Consider the following 14562-nt stretch of genomic DNA (forward strand, 5'->3'; position numbering starts at 1 on the left):
AAAGGTTGCGTGTTTAACTACCCTTTGTATAGCTTTCTGCCATAAATTTGCCAGAGCATTTTGGGTTCACTGAATTTCACATTGTGTTCCATAGCACTGTGTACCATCATGATTATGTCCTATGAAAACATACTTTGTGTTTAAACCTGATGAGTTCACTTGGTGCTCCATAGTTTCTTTACTGTAAGAAACAGTGAAATATTTCCTGTTCTTCTGGATGCTGCATGTGAATCTGATGCTATCATCTACATTCAGCACTTTTGTTCCCCAGCTGAAGTGTCTTAACATTCTGTTATTGTACAGAAGCAGTGGTTTTTACCTTTAAACATCCTTGTTGGCTTACTGTTCCCTTTTTTTGTTCTAATTTCTTTTTTTAAATGAAAGGATATTAATGGTAGGATGCCCTGATTTATCAGTGATATCATGGTGACTTCTGGTTTTGTTCTCTGTTCCTTTTTTTCCCAAGTCCCAATTCTTTTCTTTTTTGACCACTCTGGATTGTTGAGCAAATGTCGTAGAACTGTGTGTAAAAACTGCAGTGCTTCCTGAGCAGCATAAATTGGGAGCACACTGTACTTTCTCTTGTTTGGGTTGTACTTCCTTTGTGTAGATTACCTTGCTTTTGTTGATACTGAATTCAGCTGATGATTTATCATACTAAGTTCAGAGCAACTGTGAGGTCTTTCAGTGATTCTTCAGTTGTCTCTTTTTATTTACTATCCTCAGTAATTTCTGTCATCTCACACACACCCCCAACTGTTATCCCTCTCTGTTGCTTCTAAAGATGAATGAATACACATTCCTTGGTGATTTCACTAATTACTTTCTTTGCCAAAATGAAATATTTACTCCTACCCTTCCTTTCCTAGCCTTAAACCAGACATTAATTTGAGTGGACCCTCCCTCTTATCCCATGATAGTTTCTGGTCTTTAAAGATCTTTGGACCTTTTTTAAAGCATTTGAAGTACTGCTTCCTTCTACCAAAATTCTTTCCTGCTCTGGAGTATATTCTTGTGCCTGCTGGTTCTGTTCTTCATAACTTCTATTAACTTGCCCAATATAGAGTTCAGGTTTACTGGTTTATAGACTCTGCTGTGGCCCTTGGAAGATTCTTCAGAAATTTGCATTGTATTTGCCACCTTCTAGTCCTGTTGGGCAAAGGTTGTTTAAACCTTAGGTTAAGTGCCACAGTTAATTTGTTGCACTCATATTTGCGTTTTCTGAATACTTGCATGAGTGCTATTTGCAGCCTCAGGAACTAGACATCTTAATTTGCTTTAGTATCATGACTGCTTATGCTCTGGGGCAGAAAGGTTTGGAGGAACTCTTTTGGGAGAGGTGAAAAGCTTCAGTGGTAAAACTTCCCTGAACTGCTGTGTAGTAAGCGCTGATGCAGGTAATCCCTACAGTTCTTCTGCTGTGGTCTTGCATCCTTAACATCTTGATCATACAGACTTTCAATATACTTCCTTAAACATAACTGGGTAGAACCAGGCCTGAAGGAGATTCTCTAACTATACATACAATTGTTCAGATATTTTCATATGTCTGAGTACAGGTTACTATTTTAATCCTGCTTTTATTCATTCGGGTATTATGAGACTTCTTTTTTATTAACTTTGTTCCATATCTGCACTATGTTTTTATGAACAACAGGCAGTCAGAGTGTATTGAGACTTTTAAAAATTTTTTTTTAATGCCCATACACTGAAATCATAGAATAGCCATTGCTGCAAAAGGATTTTGGACTCAGAAACAAGGATGGTGATGGTTACTTAGGCTTAGCAAGAGATGTGGTACAGAGGTGGATGACTTTACACGTTAGTGAGATCACTAGTGGTAAAGTATAGTTTATGTAGCATTCTTCAGACAGCCTGCTGGCGCCTCAGTCAGAATCATGAGAATTACATAGGCTTTTGCACTGGAGTTTAAACAGAATTCTTAAGTGCTACCTTTATTTTTCTAAGATTTTTTTTCTTATCTCATCCAAACTTTTTTTAAAAAGAAAAAAGGAAGTACTGCATGTTTGGGGAATGTGCAGTCATTCAGATGTCTTACCAGATGAGTGACTGTAGGGGATGATAGAACTGATAGGAGAAGTTAGGAATACTTAGCTTGGAAACCTGAGGCTTCGAATATAGCTTGGAAACCTGAATTAAAAATGGAACTCACTTTTGAGGCTTTTCTCCTAGGACTATTGCATTTGTTTATTTAATTATACTTGAGAGATTCCTGTTTGCTTGCAAGAGCATCTGCTTTACTTAGTTACAAACTTGAATTCTTGCAAAATATTGTTAAAATTGAGGTGTTCAGATGCTTATGCTTCTCATAAAAGAGCAAGGATGAAACCTCCTTTGAACAGTGTCTGCATACTCATAGTAACAAGTGGGTTGTGATATTTGGATGTCACAACTAAAGAGACTCATACTTATTCTAAACATGCTTAGAACTCTAGAGTACAGGCACAGAAGCTTCAGGAGCAAGTCTTTTTGAATTCGTGGAAGAACACTGATTACCATTTTAGCAAAGGTGGTGCCTTTTGGAGAATTTTATCTTTTAAGACTTTTATATTGACAATTTTGACAATATATGGGAGTCAGAAAACTAGGCCTTATATCCTAAGCAGATTCCCATTTGTATAACTAAGTTTAGATTCCCTGAATGTTTGAGCTGGGTCTGAGTTTTTACTTGACTTTATTTAACAATAAAACTTTGACATGAGAAAAGTACTTACAGGTTAAAATGAAGTTTACTGTCTCCTGGAGGTAAGTGAGCCCACAGTCTGTGATGCGGCTTCTGGCTTTAAGTTATTCAAGTAACCATTTCATGTCCAGTCCTATTAACTGAGGTGACAGCTCTTGCATTTCAAAGGATTTTATCTTAATATGTTTTTCTTCAGTTATGTTATATGAATGCTGTAACTTCTTGAAAACTCAGACACCATATCTGCAAGTACCAGATCAATATTTTTCTCTTTTGACTTAGGCTTCACTCTTCTGTAGAGAAGCAATCCATCTTGTGTGGGGAAACACTTTACTGAATGCTAGGCTATCCGTATTTTCCTTTGTAATGACTCTGTGACATACTGAAAAACTTAACACTTTCTAAATTACCCCAGTCCTCCTATCACTAACAGTCCTACCACTATGTTTTAAAAACATAGGACAGTGAAACATCTCTAAATAGGAAATGTTAGGAAGATCTCGGTCATGCAGAAACCAGGTGGCTAGTGAATACCTTTCAGGGATGATTCTGGTGAGGCTATAGTAAAGCATGTTTGCCAGAACTTACTCCTGTGTGCAAGTTTTCATTAGTCATCTAGACCATCTTCAAGGGAGCATCCAAGAAAGCAAAACTACTAATTCCCTAAATGACCATCCCTCCAATGCCTTATGTTTTGTAGACTTTACGTTGCTTCCCCGTTTCCCAAATGATACAGTGCTTGCTTTGTTTTCAGGGTGGAAAGCCCCACAAACATCGGAAGGATCGCCTACAGGATCTAATTGATATAGGTTATGGTTATGATGAAACGGACCCTTTCATTGATAATTCTGAAGCGGTAAGTAAAGCCTCATCAAAGCAGCAACAAGAAATAAGACAATTCTTTTTCTGATAAAGAAGAAAAGTAAGGGAAAATACTTTGTATCCATGTATAACTGGTATGGATCCAAAGGGCATACTACTTTGGGAATCCAATGAATGATTGTATCTGTAGTCTCATTCAGGTATCATTATGCACTGCAAGAACTAAGAAAGCTATTGCTATATCACATAATTTTCCAGCTTTAGAAATTAAATTATTTTTATTTGTGCCCTTCATTTACTGTTGACTGAAATTACACTGGCTCTGTTTAGTTTCTTGTACTAGCTATCTGGATTATTAGTAGATTACTGGTGTTAGATTTCCTGCATTAGATCAGGATGCAATTCCGCTCTTAAAAACGGATAAGAATAGGATGGTTATTCTAAACATTCACTGAGTATGTCTGAAAAATTTGAGATAAAACAGCTTGATTAAACAACAGGATATTACATCTTATTTTGTCTGAATATTTTTCAGAAATGAAACATCTCGAGGTAAAAGAAAAAGGTATTTGTTAGGTGCAGGCAATATCAGGGATATCAAGAGGTTTATAAGAGGGCATTTGAAGATATCTTAGAGGTGATATGTGAAATTACGAAAATGAGGAAGTGTGGAAGAGAGAGTGGATGATATGAAATCTTGGAGACCTCTTATAATTCTCCTTCATTAGATGTCAGGAAGAAGTAGGTGTACTGTTTAGTCAAGTAAAAACAAACAAAAAAACCCCAACAAAAACCACGTGACACTTTCGCCAGCCTTCAGTTTCCTCCACTGCTGAGTGACACTGGACAAAGCAGCAATGATCTGCTGCTCTGAAGGAGGGAGCTAAAAGTCTGAGTGGGAGAGGAAAAATGATGAAAAGGAGTTGAGAAAAGAGTAAGAAAAGCACAGAAGTGAAGTGCGTTGCTTAGCATACGTTATGTCAGGCCTCCATTTGAATGTGGTAGTAGATCTGGGAAATTACAAAACTTTCTAAAGAGCTTCTATGAACACTGAGCTGTGAGGTTTCTAGCATATAGCATATGCAATGAATATTGCTCTTAAGAACTGTGTAAGGTGCACAGAAGGTGTGCTGCAGAACTGTTACCTTCTTGAGCAGAAGTTCAGCTGTTAACTACAGTGGATAGCAGGCTGAGCTCATCTGTGTGTGTTAGTTTTGAACTAGGTCTAAGGCACGTGAACGAGTTGCATGAAAAGTGAGTTTGCTGTAAATGCTTATTGTAGCTTGTATTAATTTGTCCTTTTTCTTGGTCTAGATTAGAATTTTAGTTGAACTTGCCAATATTAAACCGTCCTATTATTATCCCTCAACTTTTGGTTGTGCTGCTGGAACAATATTGGGGCCTAAGCCTTGGTATGGCCTTTCCAAAGGTCACATTCTGATCTTCAGCTCAGTAAGAACAGATGTGCTTCACTCCAGCTGAGAAACCACTTGAGTCTATAGACTTATCTGGTTTCTCACTGTTGCTTAAGTTAACCATCCTCAGTTTTGAAATTTTATGATACAGGACCCAAGTTCTAGCTTGTTTTTTTCTGGATTTGTTGTGACCTATCACAGATCTGATACGTGATTTGGCTAACTTTCAGTACTTATGGTACAGGTCTCTATCAAAGATGTACATGAGTCCAGCAGGATTGAACACTCACTGGTGTATTAGTATTTCTCATACTGTGCCTCCTTCCAGTGCTGTTCTTGTTACCAGCAGCAGATCCATTGGATTTGCAGGAGCATTTACTTCTGATATCTCTTGCCAGACTCCTTGCAAGAACATACAAAAGGCAGTTGTTAGAGGACCAGATGGTTGCATCATGTGGTAGCTGTGGAAGCTACTGGGGAGAATGGTGTATTCTCTAAAGATTGCTCTCCTGAACAAATCATTATGCCTTGTGTCTGCATTATAAATACAGACTACTGAGAGGCCATCTCTGTTTTGCTTTTATCCCCATTTCTACATAGAAAAGAAGGAAGAAAAAAAAAAAATTGCACCGTGTGCCAGCTGCGGTCTAAGTTGCTGTTGCAGAGCTTAAGGGTCCTGTAATGTAGGAGTTAAGTTCAACAAATACTCTTCATTCCATCTCAGATGCAAATGGGAAGTGTTCAGAAGGAAAATCTACGTGTCTGGCTTGCTCATCTTCTGTGTGGCCAGCTATTAAATCACCGTGTACCCTGACAAATGTCAGAGCCAGGCTCAGGCTGGACTTACTTCCTTCTGGAAGATATACTTTCTTACTCATAAAAAGCTATATCCTGGGCACAAACACCTGAAAAATGAGTATGAGTGCCTCTTGAATTGTTCCAGGATTGGCATCCTGTTGTCTCCCTCTGTATCTCAGAAAAAAATAATTGAAAGCTTCCTTAAAATTTTAGTCCTTTCTCTTGTCACAGGTGTGAAAGAAATACTGTGTTCCTTGGCACTGAAACAGATTTATTCCATAATTTTAGAGATATTTTCCTTCTAAAAACAGATTTTGAGGTAATGCCATCAAATATTATTCAAGAAATTAAACAATAAAACTCTGAGCATGTTTTTAGCAGGCATTGTAATTGAATTAAGGAATTTGCTTCCTTTGGATCCATTTCCAATTAAGCAATTTTGTATATATAACAGATGCATATATATCAAATAGCATACGTAACAGTATTTGGGTCCTCCAAGGATCAGGAAGGCAGTTGTTCTGCTTGTTTTCTTGAGGGCAGGGATCAGGGTCAAGTGCAGGGAAATCTGCTAATGGCATGATTCTCAGGTAATGGATTTTAATGGGGCTGGAGTACAGACAGGTACAGATAATGCTTTTCTGGAGGAAGGTTCTTGGAAAGTGCTGATAGAAGGGAGCTTCTCTTAAGCAAAGAGATTTTCCCTGTCAGACTCCTCAAAGGGCATTGGTACCTGCCCTGATGAAGTAGGGTACATTTTGGGCTGCTTAGTAGGCTAGATTGCCATCGTTTACCTTCTGTGAAAATGAAAACCATGCATGAGGTTCTTACAGATTTGCTTTAATTGTTTACCCTGGAAAGAATCAGTACTTTCCTACAGTGTAGTAAAGACTTTAGCAGCATGGCTGCGTTAAGACCATCAAAGTCCCTGTGGCTACTGAACGCAGAAAAGTAAGGGCTCCTGAAGAGCAATTCAGTGGACTCAGACATGAAGCCATCTAAAGGAAAATATTGGAGAAAGGTTCTTGGGTACATTATTACCCTAAGTGACACAGTCAATTCCTACCTCCCATCTCCCCTCAGACTTGTCTCCTCTTACAGGAATAAGTACATAGTTACAGGTTGCTGTTTGCTTTGGATGTATCTGGTATATATGCTGCTCAGTTTTCTACCGTGCTGTCCTCCTTCCACACATATGCATACACATGTATATCAGCCTGGTTTGGCTGGACTACTTGCTCTTGTGATGACCTCTGAATATTTGGTTGGTTGAATACCTTCCTGACAATGTAAGCTTTATATAGATAGCGATTCCAGGGGAATACAGTGTGCTCTGAGCTTTCTGCTATGTAATATAGAACAGGGATCTGAAGTAATAGATGGTGCTTAGTGAAAAAGTATGCAACTTTCTCTTACTCAGAGGTAGTAAGACTTGCACATCCAGACAAAGACCAGCTGGCACCTTCCCCTGTGTTGCACAGATGAATGCAGAGGAAGAACATCCACCTAGAAATCTGTAACCAGTACGAGCTGTATTTTGAAGCAGCCATACTAGGTAGCCACACTGACAGGAACTGAAGCACAACATGAATGCCAAGAGCAATGGGAAGCATGCAGTTCAGTACTTCAGAGACCCAGGGCCGTATATCAGTATTTAATCCAGTCTACTATAGTCATGGTTCCACAGCAGCCTTCTAAACACTGGTGTAAGAGTCCTGTGCTGCTGGGTAGAGAAAACTAGCCTGTCAATGGCTTCTCATACATGGCAAGTTTCTTCAAAACAGGTACTTCAACTTCAAGGAAAAACTTAACTTTTCTTCAGCTACATCTTGCCTCAAGAGCTCAGACCCTCTTAAAAGACAGCCTTTCAAGGATTGTATGTTGATTTTAGTAATTCCGAACACCTTGGTAACAGAGTTGCTCTTTTTCTATCTGGGTTCCCTAGAATACTTTCCATAATTTAAGGGCTTAGTCTTTGCAAAAATTCTGTGTCATGATATACAGTTTTCACACGTTCTTAGGGTAAATTTGGTTTACTTCATCTTGTAATCTCCAGGCTTATTAAAGGTGTGATAGATTTAATATTCTCTTCTCTCCCACTCTGGCTTTCCCTCAAGAGTTCCTGCTGTTGTGATCTGAAACTTGGAATCTGATGGATTGCTGGTAAGAGCATCTTGCTCAAGACTCTTGAATATCTGAGATGCTTTTCCCAGTGAGAATGGTATCTATTTGGGGAATGGCACAGCTCAGTGTGCTGATGGTGATTTTTACCTTTTTTGTGGGGTTCTGGGCCAGATGTTGTTTTAGGCCAACTTGATGCTGTTCTCTCATCCTTCCTACTCAAAGGAGCTTGTTTTATGCATAGCTATGGAGAGCAGTGTTGTTGCTTGAGAAAGATAAATGTCTCTTAAAAACAAAATGAAAAAGCCTATCAACCCGCCAATGTTAGAGGCATATACAGAAAAATGCTACATAGGATACATTATTAAACATACTTTCACATTGGATTGAGAGATAAATTTAACATTGCTGCATTTTTCATGTGGAAAAAGCTGTCTTTGTAGACATCTATCACAAACCTCATCCACACTGAATATGTGAGGGTGCATTAAAGCTTCTTTTTTTTTTTAAGAGGTTCACTTACTAGCTGTTTCATTGGCTAAGGATTTGTGTGTTTATATTACTGGTCTGTCTTCCTTGTTCATTGTCACTTTGCCCAGTCTTGAAAGTTCTGTGGTTGGGGAATAGTGCTCACTTAGCTGAGTGCACCATGTCACTTTTAATAAAAGATGTCTTGCATGCTTCCCAGGTGTCTTCAGGGTAGATCTGCCTGTTGGTACATGACCTATCATACGTATTTGAGTGAATACAAGGGCAAATTTCAATTAGGAGACTCTTGATTTATCTGGGAGTTAGGAGGGATAAAAAGCAAAGAAAGGTGTAAAGTGGAGTACCAAACAAATAAAGCAGATACTGTTCTGCGTAATGCAGAACAGACACATTTAAACTATATACCCAGTAGTCCTCTAGTACAAGAACCATTATGGCTAGAGGGGCAAAGGTAGTTGAATTTGCAGAACAAGTCTGATGTTTGTTAAAGCAACAGTAATGTTCTCTTGCTCCTTCTGCAAAACATTATATCGTTTTTTCGGAAGTAATAAGTAATTTCTTAAATAATTTTTTTAATCCTGTGTTCTGGCCTAGGTTTCAACCAGGTAGTTTAGGACTGCACATGTATTTAATGACCTTAGTGGGACAACTGGGAAACTGAAAACTCAGCATCTGCATAGGTACTTGAAAAAACCTGAGACTTATATCTGGCCATTGTAGTAGCATTGTTTAAATTTGTGTACATCAAGAATGTAGGAGTAAGAAATAATTAAGAAATAATGTTAGTAGGTGTAGCAACTTCTTGCTTTTAGCTAAACTTAGTTTTCTGAAGAGCACAAAATCACTTTTCAAAGTAATCTGAGCTACTAGAGGGGTAGATCATGGCCTAGGATCAACTATTCTTCATGAGTAGATGAATTTATTTAAGCAACACAAGGAACTAAAGTGTTTTCCAAAAAAATATACAAACAATATGATTATTAATATAATATAAAGGGGGGTTTATAACATGCCAAAATAATGGATTTTTGATAAGAGCATCTGTCTTAAGTGTCATATGGTAAGTTGCTCTTCATATTAAATGAATGGAAAAGGAAAGTGTAACTTTTTTCTACAGAATCTTCTAGTAATTGTAACATGAATCCTGGAGAGGTTAAGTAATACATTGCATACTTATTTGTCATAAAAACACTGAACTATATTTTCAGTGTGGATCAGAGCTCAATCTCTGAAAGAATTGAGTCAAACAGATAAAGGTGGTCACATAAGTGGTCATACATTTCATAACTTAGGCTGAAATATTTTCAAGGCGGTAAGAATGTCATCTCATTGCACTGAAGGTCACTTAAGCTAATAAGCTAATAGCCTGACTCTGGTGACTGGTGGAAGGGTATAAAAGGTGGTGGTCATGGTGAGAACAAAACAGGGCAATATATATATATTGGTAGTTCTCTCGAGATTGTCTGGTAGGCTGACAGATTACAATATCCTGACTACTAAACTAGGGTTCTCCTAGGAGACTATCCTATCCTAGTCTAGACTACCCTGAGCCAGGTATTATATCTTTATTTAGTAGTCTGTTACACTTTTTTCTGTTGTGCTTTGCCAGCTGTCCTTTGCCCCAGGATTAAAAAAAAAACAAAACAACAAACCAAAAAAACCAACTTGCCTATGCATTGTGGAAGAGGAACCTTCTTTACCATGGGAAAGCTCTTTCTGCTTGCTCTTTGATGTCGTCTTGGATTAGAAAAGCAATGTATTGTTCCCCCTTAACCTTGTTCAGGATTTCATTGTATATTCTATTATGCTATTTTTTTGGAAAGATAGTTCTGTTTTTTTGTTTGAAAACTTATCCTTGAAGGATAGCAAAGCCAAAGAGTGCATTTCAGTTTTGTGTCTTTAAGAAGCATAGAGATCAGTCAGCTATGTTTGTTTGAAGTATCTTGAAGTATGTAGTGAGCTGTATGGATATTCAGTCCATTTGACTGAAGCAACCATATTCGACATAATTTCAGGAGCTTGACTATTCAGTGGGCTAGTGATGATCAAAAAATAAACAGCCCCCCCCCCAGCTGGTTAGAGCCATCTCAAAAATAAACTGAACAAGGAACAAAAATGATCCCTGCTTATCTTTTATCTAAATAATACCAGTTCACAACAAATAATGTACAGGCTACATTTCTTAAAACACTTGGACATGTTCACAGCAAATCTCATTTCCAGGACTTAATACAGAAGTGCTAAAAAGCCTTTTCACATGTATATTTTCATAGTATAGGTTGTTCGCTGGAAGGGAGCTGAATGAGGAGGATCATGATCAAAATATCTGAACACAAGAGTAGACAATATTAATATACTGCTATGTGCTGTGGGTCTGGATTTCAGAACTAAATTGGCATAATCCATAAAATGTCACTGTTCTTGGTATAATAATGAAGTTGAAACTGGTTAACTTATTTTAAAAAAAAAAAAAATTATCTTAATGGCACTAGAAGCATAGTAATGTAGCTCAAGGACAATAGTTGAAAATAACTTACATACTGATCTGCTTTTAGATGATCAGACAATGCATCAGTCTTATTTTTATCTGCAGAATGATTCCATAATCTTTCGTGGGACAAATCCATGTTCACAGGAGTCAATGGTATATGAAGTCTGTTTGTAGGTCTGAGAATTTTAATTCTTGATCTTGGAATGTATAAGGAAGAGCAGAACACTGTAAAGGGCTTAAACTGTTTTCCTTAATAGGATCATTTCTGCAATTTCATATGCAGAAAAAGCTATTGCAAAGCAAAAGTCTTGAAACCAATTCATCAGAAGATTTAGAAGTTGCAAGAGCCATGTTCCCTTTAGCTGAGAGTCCTGAAAAGGCTTTAAAATGAAGTTTAATCTAGCTGTTGCCAATATCTTATACAATCATATTCAAATTTTCTGTTCAATTAGGGCCCTAGAAAATAGTAAGCTTACCTCAAAGGAGCGGGTACTAGGTACATTGTGGTCTGCAGGCCCCAGCTTTAGGTAAGTTGAAAATAAAATGAAATGTTGAGTTATAAGTTATACCTTGTTCAGTAGGCTGAGGACAAATCAAATTTTGGTAGGGAAAAGTAAACTCTCAAGGGTTAAGGATAACTGAATGTCAAAAAGGTCTTTGAAAGTCTGACTAAATTCATAGTCCTCAGCACAAGCTGTTGAAACCTCAACTAGTAAGTTACACATCCGTGTCTTGCTGACCTTGTTTGCCTGCAGACTGTTATGGGATAGTTTGTTCATCTGTATATTGAATAAATTCTGCCTTTCTGTTTGCCTTGTTCCTATGGATCTGTGCCACATAGCATGTTGATCATTCTAATCATCTGCTGTGATTCATGGTTTCCTCACTTGTGGACTGTCTTTAATACTTACTTTTTCTTGTGTGTTCTCCAGGGCTTCCTTTACTGCTCTGCAGCCAAGTCTTTACTGTGTTTCCCTTTACTTGTTCTTCACTTCTTATGATAATGGTCCCAGCTTTGACTGTGTGCTTTCTCCTTCAAACTTGGCAACTACTGTATTCTTCTGTTTTGATCCTGTACCGCCCCAACCTCACCAATTCAGTTCACACCCTGTCAGCTCAAAAGGGAAATGCCTGCTCTGTCTATTAAACACTGTGGGTAATAATTTATTTTCTTTCCCTTTCATCTTCCTTGTACCTAATGAAGCTGTTTCTGAGAGCTGTGGAAAAACACCAGATTTCTCTGAAATTCATACCCAGCCTCTGCTCAAGTTTACTTTGCACCTCCTACTTTGCGTGATCGTCCTGGTCTCTTAAGATGAATGCCAAGTCCACAACTAAGCCACTTTGCTTTCATTTTGTCCAATTAATAGATTTTCCTGCTTTCTTGCACTAGTCTTTCATATGATCTTAGGGTATTTCATAGATCCTGTCACCGCTTTTCCTTTCCCTTTCTGTCTTTCTCTACTGCTTGTTAAGCCTTCCATTCCAGGAAGATAAAAGGTGGTGACTCATGGAAATTTCTAACTACTTACTCAGATCAAATCCACATAAGTCTTCAGTTCAGGCTCTTTCACCAGCTTCCTTGTTGAAGTTTACATTCACCATTTTCCTCTTCTGTGTAACTCTTCTTCCTGTCTTAATGATTTTGGTAGCCCAGAGTTTTTGGTTCTTAAACCATTTTATCTTCAGTATATTTTGCATGGTGTGCAGGGGGAAATAAGCTGGTAGCTGACACTTCACTTCGCACTGTGTGTGTTCCCTTCGTGTAGGTGATCTCAAGTCTTCAGTTAATGTTGTGGCAGTTAAAACTGCCTACTAATTTATTCAGCCTGTTGAATTCTGTCTTAACGGACATGCGGTGGAAGGCCTGCTGGTTCGAACTTCAAAATAACAAACACATTGTTTCATTCTCAAGTATCTTACTTAATTCTTAATCATTTGGCTGTGCTACCAAACATTTATTGCTTGCAGCTGTGACTCAGAATAGACTTCTTCCTCTGCCAGAGTGCATACCTCTGAGGTGTGTCAAAATCCTACCCTTTCTTTCAGAAGAAGGGCAGATATTGATTCTTAGTCATTGCACTCTTACTGTGTCTTTCTGGTACTTTTGTAACACTTTCTAGGTCCTGTAAATGCTTCCTCTTTATCTTTGTTGGCAGGTATGTGTCTCAGGCATTCTGGTTTTATGCTTCCAGACAGACTTATAGCTTCCAGAATTGTATTTGTTGCTTAAGTTCACCATCTTACAATTTTCAGTATTTGAAAACTAAGACCGGTAGCTCGAATTTGGAGTAGTTCAGGACAACATTGTCCTTCTGCATAGCGATAACAGCATTGTCAAGGCAACCCTCCCCCAGTTCTCTTGCAAACACTTCCATGGCTTGCTTTGTTGATACTTATGCATAGAGCTAGAATGAACCTACTCATTTTCCCAGCCTTTTTGAGAGTTTGGTGTTAACAAGATATTTCCTAGAGATTAACAGTTTTCTGGTAATCCTGGGGGAGAATGTCATTCTGAGGAGGCTGCTGGTCATGAAATAATAGAATTAATATTGTCTTCCACTATACTTAATATTGACTACTTTTCCTATGTCTTTGGATTTCAATATTTTTGATACAGCTTTGTAATTCTAACTTGGAAATTCCTTCATAAATACTAAGTGCTTTTCAAAATAAAGTGTGTATAAGAGTTTGAAACCTTTTGTGGTTTTAAAACTGTCTAAACAGAGTGAGAATATATCTGCCTTTCAATGAAACAAGTCCTGGCATTGTGGTATTTGTATAAGAGGCAATGTCATATTCAACACCTAAAATTGGAAATAAGCTAACAGATACTGTGGCTAAGTTTGTCATGTCTGGGGTAGCATTTTTAACAAAAGAAAATTTCAGAGAACTTTGTAAGAGAAGTAGGTTTTTGAGCAGGGCACTGTGGTTAAGAGTTGGTACTAAATGTAGTGTGTGTTGGAACAGCTAAACATGTCAAATGTGCTGCAGAGTGTTAATGAAAACTGTGGCAGTCTTAATGAAACAAAGCATATAATCTGAGAAGGTTTTTTATGCTTAATTTACAAAAACATCTCTACTATCTTCAGTCCTATTTCCTGGATATAACATCTAATTCTGTAAAATTCTGATACAGATTAGGCTTCTTCCACTGTAATATAGTGATTGTTCAGACTGTCATCTTTTTTGAAAATATGGAAGAAATAGGTTCTGGAAATAACTGTAGCTATCACTTACAGATAACTTAATGGGCCCGTGATAAAAATGTATGACTAACAGAAGGTAATTTGAACCGCATATTGTCTCATAAAATTGAAGGGTAATCAATAGAAGTATGAAACTTTAAATTTAAAATCGACAGAGGCAGGGTGTTCTTGTTTTTACAAAAATTGTTTTCAACCAGTGATGTTGCTGGTATGCCTGTAAGCCTGTCGTAGATGAAAACAAATAATTCACTGTGTCTACCTACTTCCTGGACAAAAACAACCAGTGAACAATGAAGTGAAGTTGCTCATAGGCAGGTGGTGTATCATTGAGATTTAATGTCTAGCATAATGTAACATGTTCTCAGAGACAGAATATTGGGGAAAAAGTTTAAAAGTTTTTGGGCTTTTTTTTTCCAGGGGCAGGGGGAAGGGAATGCCTCTGTGCCCATCCTCATTTCCTTCAGAAAACAGTACTTTAATGCTGTAATTCTATCTTTTCTTTCAAAAAAAGGG

The 14562-nt window shown here is 37.8% G+C and overlaps 1 protein-coding gene across 1 annotated transcript in view; it reads left to right on the forward strand.

The window, feature by feature from the left end:
- Positions 1-14562, forward strand: part of UBN2 (ubinuclein 2) — a 53833-nt gene that overhangs the window by 7712 nt on the left and 31559 nt on the right. Inside the window, exon 3 of the mRNA XM_076336513.1 lies at positions 3459-3560. Coding sequence (XP_076192628.1) covers positions 3459-3560 — 102 coding nt within the window. The remainder of the gene's footprint in view (positions 1-3458; positions 3561-14562) is intronic.

This window comes from Aptenodytes patagonicus, chromosome 1 (assembly GCF_965638725.1).
Source record: "Aptenodytes patagonicus chromosome 1, bAptPat1.pri.cur, whole genome shotgun sequence".
NCBI lineage: Eukaryota > Metazoa > Chordata > Aves > Sphenisciformes > Spheniscidae > Aptenodytes > Aptenodytes patagonicus.